The 12,005-nt window shown below is 36.7% G+C and overlaps 2 protein-coding genes across 3 annotated transcripts; both read right to left on the bottom strand.

Annotated features, from left to right (window-relative positions):
* Positions 1 to 1,774: 1,774 nt before the first annotated feature.
* Positions 1,775 to 5,420, bottom strand: LOC135125520 (membrane-associated protein Hem-like). The gene is made up of 3 exons (XM_064051181.1): positions 5,389 to 5,420; positions 1,961 to 2,940; positions 1,775 to 1,906 (listed from the first exon to the last, which is right to left on the bottom strand). Exons 1-2 carry the CDS (start codon positions 5,418 to 5,420, stop codon positions 1,962 to 1,964), a joined length of 1,011 nt encoding a protein of 336 aa, XP_063907251.1. The 3' UTR covers positions 1,775 to 1,906; position 1,961.
* A 1,082-nt stretch (positions 5,421 to 6,502) lies between these two features.
* On the bottom strand, positions 6,503 to 10,253 carry LOC135125019 (membrane-associated protein Hem). 2 transcript variants are annotated; one of them, XM_064050300.1, is made up of 3 exons: positions 10,123 to 10,253; positions 6,689 to 10,071; positions 6,503 to 6,634 (listed from the first exon to the last, which is right to left on the bottom strand). In XM_064050300.1, exon 2 carries the CDS (start codon positions 10,056 to 10,058, stop codon positions 6,690 to 6,692), a length of 3,369 nt encoding a protein of 1,122 aa, XP_063906370.1. In that variant the 5' UTR covers positions 10,059 to 10,071; positions 10,123 to 10,253; the 3' UTR covers positions 6,503 to 6,634; position 6,689. The 2 variants fall into 2 exon arrangements, with proteins under 2 accessions (XP_063906370.1, XP_063906369.1); XM_064050299.1 differs by having other exon boundaries at positions 6,503 to 10,071.
* Positions 10,254 to 12,005: the final 1,752 nt, after the last annotated feature.

A 12,005-nucleotide genomic window follows, 5' to 3' on the forward strand; every position in this document is an offset into this window, starting at 1 on the left:
TTTCAATGTTTTAAAGTTTAGATTTTTCGATTTCTCGGTTTTTCAGTTCTTCAATTTTTCGACTTTTCGATTGTTAGATTTCCCGATTTTTCAAGTTTTCAATTTCTCAATTTTTTCAGCATCAGTTTTGGCCACTTTTCGGTATCTAGTTTTTTCATTTTTCGACATTTTTTTGATTTTTCGATAATTCAATTTTTCAATTTTTCGATTTTTCGATCACTGAGATAAGACCAATTTGGACAAATAACACCCTCTAGAAAATAGAGGGTGGGTGGGTGGGCTAGTACTTGCTAAGATATGACTGAACAAAATTAAGTAACGGTTTAATGGATTTGCCGAAGATTCTAATAAAATAATAATATTGTCATTAATTAACAGTATTAAGAGTAGTCACTAGAAAGAAAAGGGGGTGGGTGGGTGGGGCTATTTCTTGCTTATGAAAAACTCGATAAGGAAAAGTTAAATTTAGCCCCGCCCACCCACCCGTCCATTTTTTTTTCTAAAAGTTGAACTAAATTTTTTGTACAAGAAATTTTTTAGTTCTTTATTTTTTTACGTTTTTCACAATCTAGGTTCTATTAGTTTCCACTCCCATTCGACAGAAGAATATACTTAGCAAGGGTTTGTGTTTTGGAGATTTATTTTATCTGGTCGGATGTTATACTAAACAGAAACTTATACTTTGTACGACATGATCAAGAATCACTGTTACAGTTGGTATCGACAAATTTTGCTTGAAGTTGGTAGAACTGTCACAACCCTACCTTACATTGCTGTCAAAATTGGGTTCATTTTTTTTTTGTTTTTTGGTATATTTTTGTTGTTATAAACATTTAACAATTTTAATTAAATTAAGTTAAAATTTCAAAACCGAAACATCAGATATTTAAAAAAAAGCCGCTCCACGGATCCTCCAGATTTTTTTATATATAAAAAAAGACAAGTTACCTGCAAGACTTTCTCTTTGCAAAAAGTAAAGTCTTGCAGAAGTAAGTGAAGTAAAAATATATTATCAGTGCATGCTTAACTTCAATTGTTTGTGTTTAGGGAATTATGGCAACCCATAGAGATCAGGCGGAGGAACTTAATACCCCTCTGGATACCAACAATTAAGGACATTTAAGGAATTACAAAAGTCCACTATATCCTAAATGATCAAAGTCTTGAGTTGGAAGGAAGTCATGACGTACAAACACAAAACTTGCAACTCATTGTATAATTTTTAAAAATAACTCAATAATCAATCTCAGGGTGATATCTTCCATATATGTGTAGTTAACAATCACGTATTTAAAAAAAAGTAGCTTATTCGGCCGTACGAGGTAAAGTAAGCTTGAATGTTTGAATATTATTAGTTGAAACAAAATAAGTACTTGTGTTATATAATATATCTTTTCAAAGTGTGTACTTGGTGCTCCAATTCCCCAGAATTTTTCTCTGGGGGTTGGCAGCCCTAACTAGTGAGCATTCTAGGGACTTTAATTTTCCGATCAATAAAACTTGAGCATGTCGAATTCCTGGACATCCGAAATTCGGCACTTCAAATTAATTCTTTGGCATTTCTAAATGTTTACAACCGTGCTTTGGTGAGAGCTTTATTTTTGTGTACTGATAGGACCTGGATGTTAGGTGTGAATAGTTATAAGAACGTCGTTAGTTATTCTAACACGATTTTGTTGTTACTTTAAATGTGTACATGTAAATCTATTTTTCTAAGAATGGTTAAAAGGATTCAGAGAACGCTTCTTGAAATAAAGAATAAACCAAGCAACCGTTTCAAATCTTTATAAAATATTTTATTGCAATAGGTACTATAAAAGGTTATGGAATACACAAATACCTAATGATACACGTGCTGTAACAGGAATTGCTTCAGTTTCTAACGAAAACAATAAAGTAACAGTATCTAGAAGTCGAAAAAAATAAATAAAAGTGAACAAAATTGGCACAAAATAAATACCCTAAGCCAACATCTGTTCCTGCTTGTACACAGCATGGTAAGCATTACGAATAAGAGCATACGGGAAACAGGACTCCAGCAAGTCCATGGTAAGAAAAGGCGACTCTTGTACAATCTGGTCCAACAGCAAATACACACTCTCTCTATTTTTCGTAGCTTCTTTGTCCGCTTCTTGCCCCAAACGCAGCAAACTCGACGACGCCAAAGCCAGAAACTCCTTCATGCGATCTTCCATATCCCCTTGGTTGCAAATGGTGAACAACGCGCCGAAGATGTGGTTCACCGCCAGCGCCATACAGTGGATATTGTTAGTGTGACCTTCCAGCGACGCTCTATAGAACGACTGGTCTTGCCGCGCCAACTTCGGGATGGAAACCGCCACGAACACCATCAACAAACACACGAACAAGTGTTCGTCGACGTCGGTTTCGGGTTTCTGCATCTTGAGCGCGTTCACCAGAGTGGGGTCAACCTTGCAGGGGATCCCCGCCGCGGAAGTCATCTCACTGACGACTTTGAGCGGGTCGCCACTGGGTAAATGGTGGCGGAAGTCCAGAATGGAGCTCAACAAGAACGGGATTCTTTGCTCGAGGACGTCAGTGAGACACGACTGCGATAGTTGGCGGAAACTGAGGATCACTCCTACTATGGTCATTCGTTGGAGGACGTTCTCGACGTTGGAGAGCTTCTTGAACTGTTCTTTCATCACTTCGGGTTTGTCGAAGTTGGTGCGGAGAGAGAGTAGGACTTCTTTGTTGGTTTCAGCGAGTTTCTTTAGTTCGACGACTTGACTAGCGATGTGCCACATTAAGGTTTCGCTTAGTTGCTTCATGTCGTAGGGACCGATTAGTTCGGCTAGGGCGCGCAGCTCGTTCACGTCGGAGTACTCTTCAGGGTTGAAGGGAATGGAAGCTTCTGCGGTTAAACACACGAAGGATCTTTGGTTTGTGGAAAAGACGATGTTGCCGGCGCTGACGCGTCTGAGTAGGACTTCGGAGTACCATTGAGTGTAAATCGCCGCGATGGTTTTTTCACCGTTTCAATTTCTCAAAATCTCGATTAATGGATTTTTTAATTTTTCGACTTCGATTTTTCGTCTTTCAAGATTTTTTTTGACCTTCCGATTTTTCGTCTTTCCGATTTCTTATATGATTTTTCAATTTTTCGAAATTAATTTTTCAGTTTTTCGATACATCGATTTTTCAGTTTTCCGATATATCGGGTTTTTAAGTTTAAATTTTTCGACTTCTCGACTTATGGATCTTTTGATGTTCCGATTTCGCCTTTTTTCAATTTTTGGATTTCCCGATTTCCACGTTTACGAATGTTCGTGTTTCCAATTTTTCGACATTTCAGTTTTAGAATTTACGATATGTATTTAAATTTTTCAATTTTTAATTTCTCAATTTTTGGACATTCTTTCAGTTTTGGGGTTTTTCAATATCTTGTTTCTTCGACTTTCCGATTTTTCGAGTTTTTATTTTTTGGAATTCCAGTTTTTCGTTTTTTCAACTTTTGGTTTTTAAATTTTTCATTTTGGAAATTCTAGATTTTTCGATTTTACAATTTTTTGAGTTCTCGATTTATGGAGATTCGGATGTTTCCATTGTTCAGTCTCTCGATTTATCAAATTTTCTATTTTTAACTTTTCGATTTTGGCCTCCAAATTTTCGACTCCCCAACTCTTCGACTCCTCGATTTTTCTCTCTTTCGATTTTTCGATGTTTCCATTTTTAAATTATCCGATTTTTCCATTTTCCAATTTTTTTCATTTTGGAATTTTCAATTTTTTGATTTTTTGATGTTTAGATTCCTCCATTTTTCAATTTTACGATATTTTAATTTTTCTATGCTTTAAATGATAGATTTTTCGATTTTCCAGTTCAATATTTTTTAATTTTTCAAATTTTGACATTTCTATTTTTCAGTTTTCCGATTCCTCAATTAATCTATTTTTTGATTTACCAAATTCTCGTTTTCCCAAAGTTTCGATCTTTCAATTCTTCAATTTTTCGATTTTCCAGGTCTTTGATTTTTCAGTTTTTCGACTTTGCTTTTTTGACTTTTCGATTTCTCAATTTTTCAGTTTTCTTATTTCCAAATTTTTGGATATTTCGTTTAATTTTTCAATATTTGAATTTTGAGATTTTTTAGTATTTCGATTTTTCAGTTCAATATTTTTTAATTTGTCAAATTTTGACATTTCTGAATTTTCAGTTTTCCGATATCTCAATTAATATATTTTTTGACTTTCCAATTTCTCGATTTATCAATTTTTCGACTTTGCTTTTTTGACTTTTCGATTTCTCAATTTTTCAGTTTTCTTATTTCCAAATTTTTGGTATGTCGTTTATTTTTTCGATATTTGAGTTTTGGGATTTTTTAGTATTTCGATTTTTCAGTTCAATATTTTTTTAATTTGTCAAATTTTGACATTTCTGAATTTTCAGTTTTCCGATTTCTCAATTAATATATTTTTTGACTTTCCAATTTCTCGATTTCCCAAAGTTTCGATCCTTCAGTTCTTCAATTTTTCGATTTTCCACGTCTTTGATTTATCAATTTTTCAGTTTTTTAATTTCCCATTTTTTTGGATATTTTGTTCAATTTTTCGATTTTTCGAGTTCTGGATTTTTCGATTTCTAAACTTTTTACTTTTTGGATTTTCAATTTTTCGTTTTTTAAATTTAGATTTCTCAATTTTTCAACTTTTCAGTTCTTCTATATGTATTTCAATTTTTAAATTTTGGGCTTTTCCAATTTTTTTTAATTTTTCGAGTTTGAATTTTTCAGTTCTTCAATTTTTCGACTTTTCGATTGTTAGATTTCCCGATTTTTCATGTTTTCGATTTCTCAATTTTTTCAGCGTCAGTTTTGGCAACTTTTCAATATCTAATTTTTTCATTTTTCGACATTTTTTTGATTTTTCGATAATTCGATTTTTCAATTTTTCGATTTTTCGATCACTGAAATAAGACCAATTTGGACAAATAACACCCTCTGGAAAATAGAGGGTGGGTGGGTGGGCTAGTACTTGCTAAGATATGACTGAACAAAATTAAGTAACGGTTTAATAGATTTGCCGAAGATTCTAATAAAATAATAATATTGTCATTAATTAACAGTATTAAGAGTAGTCACTAGAAAGAAAAGGGGGTGGGTGGGCGGGGCTATTGCTTGCTTATGAAAAACTCGATAAGGAAAAGTTAAATTTAGCCCCGCCCACCCACCCGTCCATTTTTTTTTCTAAAAGTTGAACTAAATTTTTTGTACAAGAAATTTTTTAGTTCTTTATTTTTTTACGTTTTTCACAATCTAGGTTCTATTAGTTTCCACTCCCATTCGACAGAAGAATATACTTAGCAAGGGTTTGTGTTTTGGAGATTTATTTTATCTGGTCGGATGTTATACTAAACAGAAACTTATACCTTACACTTTGTACCACAGCTTTGTACGACATGATCAAGAATCACTGTTAGAGTTGGTATCGACAAATTTTGCTTGAAGTTGGTAGAACTGTCACAACCCTACCTTACATTGCTGTCAAAATTGGGTTCATTTTTTTTTTTGTTTTTTGGTATTTTTCTGTTGTTATAAACATTTAACAATTTTAATTAAATTAAGTTAAAATTTCAAAAACGAAACATCAGATATTTAAAAAAAAGCCGCTCCACGGATCCTCCAGATTTTTTTATATTAAAAAAAAGACAAGTTACCTGCAAGACTTTCTCTTTGCAAAAAGTAAAGTCTTGCAGAAGTAAGTGAAGTAAAAATATATTATCAGTGCATGCTTAACTTCAATTGTTTGTGTTTAGGGAATTATGGCAACCCGTAGAGATCAGGCGGAGGAACTTAATACCCCTCTGGATACCAACAATTAAGGACATTTAAGGAATTAATAAAGTCCACTATATCCTAAATGATCAAAGTCTTGAGTTGGAAGGAAGTCATGACGTACAAACACAAAACTTGCAACTCATTGTATAATTTTTAAAAATAACTCAGTAATCAATCTCAGGGTGATATCTTCCATATATGTGTAGTTAACAATCACGTATTCAAAAAAAAGTAGATTATTCGGCCGTACGAGGTAAAGTAAGCTTGAATGTTTGAATATTATTAGTTGAAACAAAATAAGTAGTTGTGTTAAATAATATATCTTTTCAAAGTGTGTACTTGGTGCTCCAATTCCCCAGAATTTTTCTCTGGGGGTTGGCAGCCCTAACTAGTGACCATTCTAGGGACTTTAATTTTCCGATCAATAAAACTTGAGCATGTCGAATTCCTGGACATCCGAAATTCAGCACTTCAAATTAATTCTTTGGCATTTTTAAATGTTTACAACCGTGCTTTGGTGAGAGCTTTATTTTTGTGTACTGATAGGACCTGGATGTTAGGTGTGAATAGTTATAAGAACGTCGTTAGTTATTCTAACACGATTTTGTTGTTACTCTAAATGTGTACATGTAAATCTATTTTTCTAAGAATGGTTAAAAGGATTCAGAGAACGCTTCTTGAAATAAAGAATATACCAAGCAACCGTTTCAAATCTTTATAAAATATTTTATTGCAATAGGTACTATAAAAGGTTATGGAATACACAAATACCTAATGATACACGTGCTGTAACAGGAATTGCTTCAGTTTCTAACGAAAACAATAAAGTAACAGTATCTAGAAGTCGAAAAAAATAAATAAAACTGAACAAAATTGGCACAAAATAAATACCCTAAGCCAACATCTGTTCCTGCTTGTACACAGCATGGTAAGCATTACGAATAAGAGCATACGGGAAACAGGACTCCAGCAAGTCCATGGTAAGAAAAGGCGACTCTTGTACAATCTGGTCCAGCAGCAAATACACACTCTCTCTATTTTTCGTAGCTTCTTTGTCCGCCTCTTGCCCCAAACGCAGCAAACTCGACGACGCCAAAGCCAGAAACTCCTTCATGCGATCTTCCATATCCCCTTGGTTGCAAATGGTGAACAACGCGCCGAAGATGTGGTTCACCGCCAGCGCCATACAATGGATATTGTTAGTGTGACCTTCCAGCGACGCTCTATAGAACGACTGGTCTTGCCGCGCCAACTTCGGGATGGAAACCGCCACGAACACCATCAACAAACACACGAACAAGTGTTCGTCGACGTCGGTTTCGGGTTTCTGCATCTTGAGCGCGTTCACCAACGTGGGGTCAACCTTGCAGGGGATCCCCGCCGCGGAAGTCATCTCACTGACGACTTTGAGCGGGTCGCCACTGGGCAAGTGGTGACGGAAGTCCAGAATCGAGCTCAACAAGAACGGGATTCTCTGCTCGAGGACGTCAGTGAGACACGACTGCGATAGTTGGCGGAAACTGAGGATCACTCCTACTATGGTCATTCGTTGGAGGACGTTCTCGACGTTGGAGAGCTTCTTGAACTGTTCTTTCATCACTTCGGGTTTGTCGAAGTTGGTGCGCAGAGAGAGTAGGACTTCTTTGTTGGTTTCAGCGAGTTTCTTTAGTTCGACGACTTGACTGGCGATGTGCCACATTAGGGTTTCGCTTAGTTGCTTCATGCCGTAAGGGCCGATTAGTTCGGCTAGGGCGCGCAGCTCGTTCACGTCGGAGTACTCTTCAGGGTTGAAGGGAATGGAAGCTTCTGCGGTTAAACACACGAAGGATCTTTGGTTTGTGGAAAAGACGATATTGCCGGCGCTGACGCGTCTGAGTAGGACTTCGGAGTACCATTGGGTGTAAATCGCCGCGATGGTTTTTTCACCGTGGCTGTCGACCGGTTGGGTTTGTTGGAGAAGGCAGTTGTTGAAGACTCGGGTTATATCGATGTGAACGTAGTTTTCTACGGTTTGTAGTACGTTCATGTACGCCCTGACACTAACTAGGAGTTCAGAGGGTTTCGCGATTTCGTTGGTATCGGCGTTGTACATCACCATCCCTACGAGAGCCCGAGCAAATCGACTCTCCAGGTGTTGGTGAAGGTACTCCCGAGGGGCAAAAGTATACTCCCACACGTTAATATTCGAAAAGTAGTTAATCGCGTAACACAACTCAGTTAGTGCCATGTGTAGCTTATCCATAGTAGTCAAGTTTTCCCGAGTCTTCCGATAACTCTCCTTCCCCGGTTTCTCTATCTCAAGCGTATTCTTCTTATTCTTCTCCTTCTTCTTTCTGTTGATTTGTTGCGAAATCAAGTGTGCGCAGTTTTTCGGTAAGAGTTTGTCGCTCATCTTACACTGCGCGTCGCAAATTGCAGTGATGATGTTCTTCGCTTCTTTGGCCATCTCATCCAGGAACACGTTAACCACAGACAGACTCCTCTCCCTAATGTGGTGACGCTCCTCCGGACACAACTCGTGCGTACAATTCTGGAAGTGGGAACAAATCGACGGGAAAGCCACAATAAACCGGTTTTGGGCAGGAAACTCCAGACACATATGAAACTGATCCTCGAAGATGCGATTGTAGAAACAAAATATCGACAAGTCAGACGTCTCCACTAACATCTCGTCTAGATTGTCAACCATTTTGGTGTGAAATTGTACCGTGTCCAAGAACTGCGCCAAGTCTTTATTCTCTAGTAGTTTGAAGTGGGCGTTGCCGTGAGACATGTACCCTTGCAATCTAAACCAATCCAAACGGAAAACAAAGAAGTTGAAAGTTTCGTTATCCTCGACTTGTTTTACTGATAGTCCGGCGATGGTGTTACACAAGGAAGATAAAATAATGCACTCGTCTTCACCCACCGCGTTGAAGTTCTTCTGGATCATGTCTTTCAAGGCTAGAGCGTCAAAGTGCGACAAGTATTGTACGTAGTATCGTTGCATGACTTGACTGTACTTTCGTACTAGAACTCGCAAATCCTCCATGTGGAACAGCAATTCTGGTAGATGCCGGTCCACCAAATCCTCAGTTGATTTACCTTTGTTTTTTTGTTGGGGTGGGTTGTCGTTGTGTCGCAGCAACCACATAACCTCGTCTCTCGCGTAGCAAAGACCCATAAAAACCATCAGTGCCTTAGGACCTAATAACCCCGGCTGATCCATGAAAATCAACCCTAGTTCTTTCAGCGCTGTTCGCAGAAATTTCCGGCGCTCTCGATGCTTGTACCCAGCTTTTTGTATAGCTTGACTTTGACAGTCCTTCACTTCTGATACTCTTTTACTGTAGCCTTTGATGGTGTCAAAATAGGAACAAATATACTGGTGGGTGTAGATCACCTCGTCCCTGAAAAGGGGCGTTACCCATGACGACTCAAGCGCGTTAATCCACAATTTATTCAACTGATCTTGTTGCAAGTGTGGATGGATTAATAGTAGCCCAAAAATCACCCACTTCTCCATAGTGTCTAAAGACAAGTACTCACACGACATTCTATCCGCCAAAACCGGTTTTAAAAGTGACGCAGGGTTGCCAACCAGACTCAACTTCAACTCAGATCGCCACTTATCCGCTGACACGTTGCGAGTGACGTAAATCGCAGCCAATGAGCTCAAAGCCCCCAGAAGTAGGCGTGAGTGAGGAACAAACTCCTCACACAATTTCTTAAACGGAATTTCATACTCCATTATCATGTTCCCAAGTCTTGGAAAACTCGAATCCGACGACGAATGCACTATTTCATACGCCGCATTAAATAACCCCAAAACCGCTTTTCTATCCTCCACTCTCGACAGCAACACCATCAAAGACACGTACGTAGTAACCAAATCCAGGTAATTCTTAGTCAGCTCGAAATTCACCGCAATATCCAACTCAATCTGTAAAGCGCTCATTGTAGTAAGCAACTCACAAACGTGGTCTTTAAAGTCGAGTAAATCCACAAAAGTGTAATAATACAAAGACAGCGATTTGATTATGTCGTTCCGCAAGCCGTGTATGGCTGTGAGATTCTTGCTGTCGACGTTGGGAAAGCGCCTCACTATGCTTTTTATCGATGACTCAAGGTTCTTGTCAGAGAGGAAACCGGGCTTGGATTTGGCGTCGCCGCACGCTTTCTTGATGTTGTAAATACGCGTGAGCATTCCGATTCCTCTGTCGTTGAGAATGACGAGTTTTTCGGCGATCTTGCGATCGCTGGGGACGAATTGTCGAGACATTTTGGGCAGTTTCCTGTCGAAAGAGTTGGGTGAGAAAGGGGTTGAGGTTAAGGGAAAGACGTACCTCTTGGCTCAGTGGCTGTTTATTTGTACATTTAGAGTCGTTTTGATATTTGTTGAGTTAGTTGGGTTTATTGTTTGTACTAAATAACATAATGATTGTTGGTTAGCGAAATGTCAATAGAAACGTCAAAAACAAGGCGGTGACGTTGGTGATTTTCGACTGTTGGGTTGGCAATGAAAAAAAAAATAGAATCCGCAAAGAATTCATGATTTCTCTAACTTGAGTAATTGAGTTTGATACAGTTATGAATGATTTTGGAATTAATAGTTTTTTTAATGGTTACTAGTTGCGATTCTAGAATTACACTAGGGTTTTTTGTGTCTTGAGGTTGGACACAAACGTCAATTTAATCGAGTGAGTAGTAGTGGCACATGCGTGGTCGTGAATTTTCACAAAATTTGAACTTTTATTGTTTGTTTTGAATGAAAATAGGCGATTTATCGTTGTTTATAGACTTTGTAGAAATGGATTTGAATGACTGGAGCTGTTGTAAGATTTCGGGAGAATGGGGTACTCAAACCAGGTAAGTTGATTGAAAATTTTCATTGCTACGTAATAAACCACAATTTACTATAAAATTGTGATTTTCTTATCGATTTAGATTGTTAATTTTTATTTTTTCACTTTAATCAATGCCTTCTTGATATCTTTATTTGGATTGACAGTTGGATTATGAGGGGTGGGAATGTAAAGGTGTAAACTTATAAATACCGGGAGATCCACGACGTATTACTACTTTCATGTTTTCTCCATGTTTCATGACTCCTAGAGGGTTTCTCGTTTCCATGTGTCTATCTATTGTCCGGTGAACAGCTACTGCTATGTTTTCTGGCGTTTCATGGCACCTGGAGTATGAAAGAATGGTCTCCCCTTTCCGTCTGTCTGATTTCGCGATTTTTTCATTTTTCAACTTCTCTATTTCTCGATCTTTTTATGTTTCGATTTCTCGATGTTTCAATTTTTCAATTTCCATTTTTCAGTTTTTACGATTTTAAATTTTGGATGTTTCAGTTTCTCGATTCCTAGTCTTTTTGATTTTTTAGTGTTTAGATATTTTTAAATTTTACATTTTTGATTTTTCCATATTTCAATTTTACGATTTTTTGTAAGTTTGTATGTTTTAATTTGAAGTTTTTCGATTTTGGGCAATTTCGACTTCGCAGTTTTTCGATTTTTTGATTTTCCAATTTTTCGAATATTCAGTTCTTCGGTTCTTCAATTCCTCGATCCTTCAATTTTTTGATTTTCGAAATTTTAGATTTTTCAATTTCTCGATTTTTTGTTGTTTCGATTTTTTAAGTTTAAATGTTTCAATTTTAGGCAATTTTGATTTGACAGTTTTTCGATTTTTCGATCTTTAGATGTTTTCATTTTAACATTTAATTCTTCGGTTTCCCGATTGATCGATTTTTTGATTTTTCGTCTTTTCGATCTATCGATTTTTCGAGTTCCCGATTTCTTAATTTTGCAATGTCGATTTTTTTCCGTTTTTTTTTTAATTTTTACTTTTGTGATTTTTCAAAAGTTCGATTTTTAAAATTTTAAATTTTCAATTTTTTGATTTCTCGATTTTTCATTCAATTTTTCGATTCTACAGTTTTTCGATTTTTGTATGATTCAATTTTTCGAATTTTTAAATTTTAGTTTTTTTACTTTTTTATATTTCTGTTTCTCGAGCTTTCGACTTCTCTTTTAGATTTTTCGATTTTTCAATTTTTCGTTTTTTCGATTTTGAGGTCTACCGTTGTTTTTTTGTTTCAATTTTGAATTGTTCGATTTTACAATATTTCAGTACGGGGATTTTTGAATTTGTCGATTCTTTAATTCCTCGATTTTTCGACTTTCCGATCTCTGGATATCTCAATTTTTCGGTTTCTCAAGTT

This window comes from Zophobas morio, unplaced genomic scaffold (assembly GCF_036711695.1).
Source record: "Zophobas morio isolate AGI-343-1 ecotype UQ-CSIRO unplaced genomic scaffold, CSIRO_AGI_Zmor_V1 ptg000008l, whole genome shotgun sequence".
Classification (NCBI taxonomy): Eukaryota; Metazoa; Arthropoda; class Insecta; order Coleoptera; family Tenebrionidae; genus Zophobas; species Zophobas morio.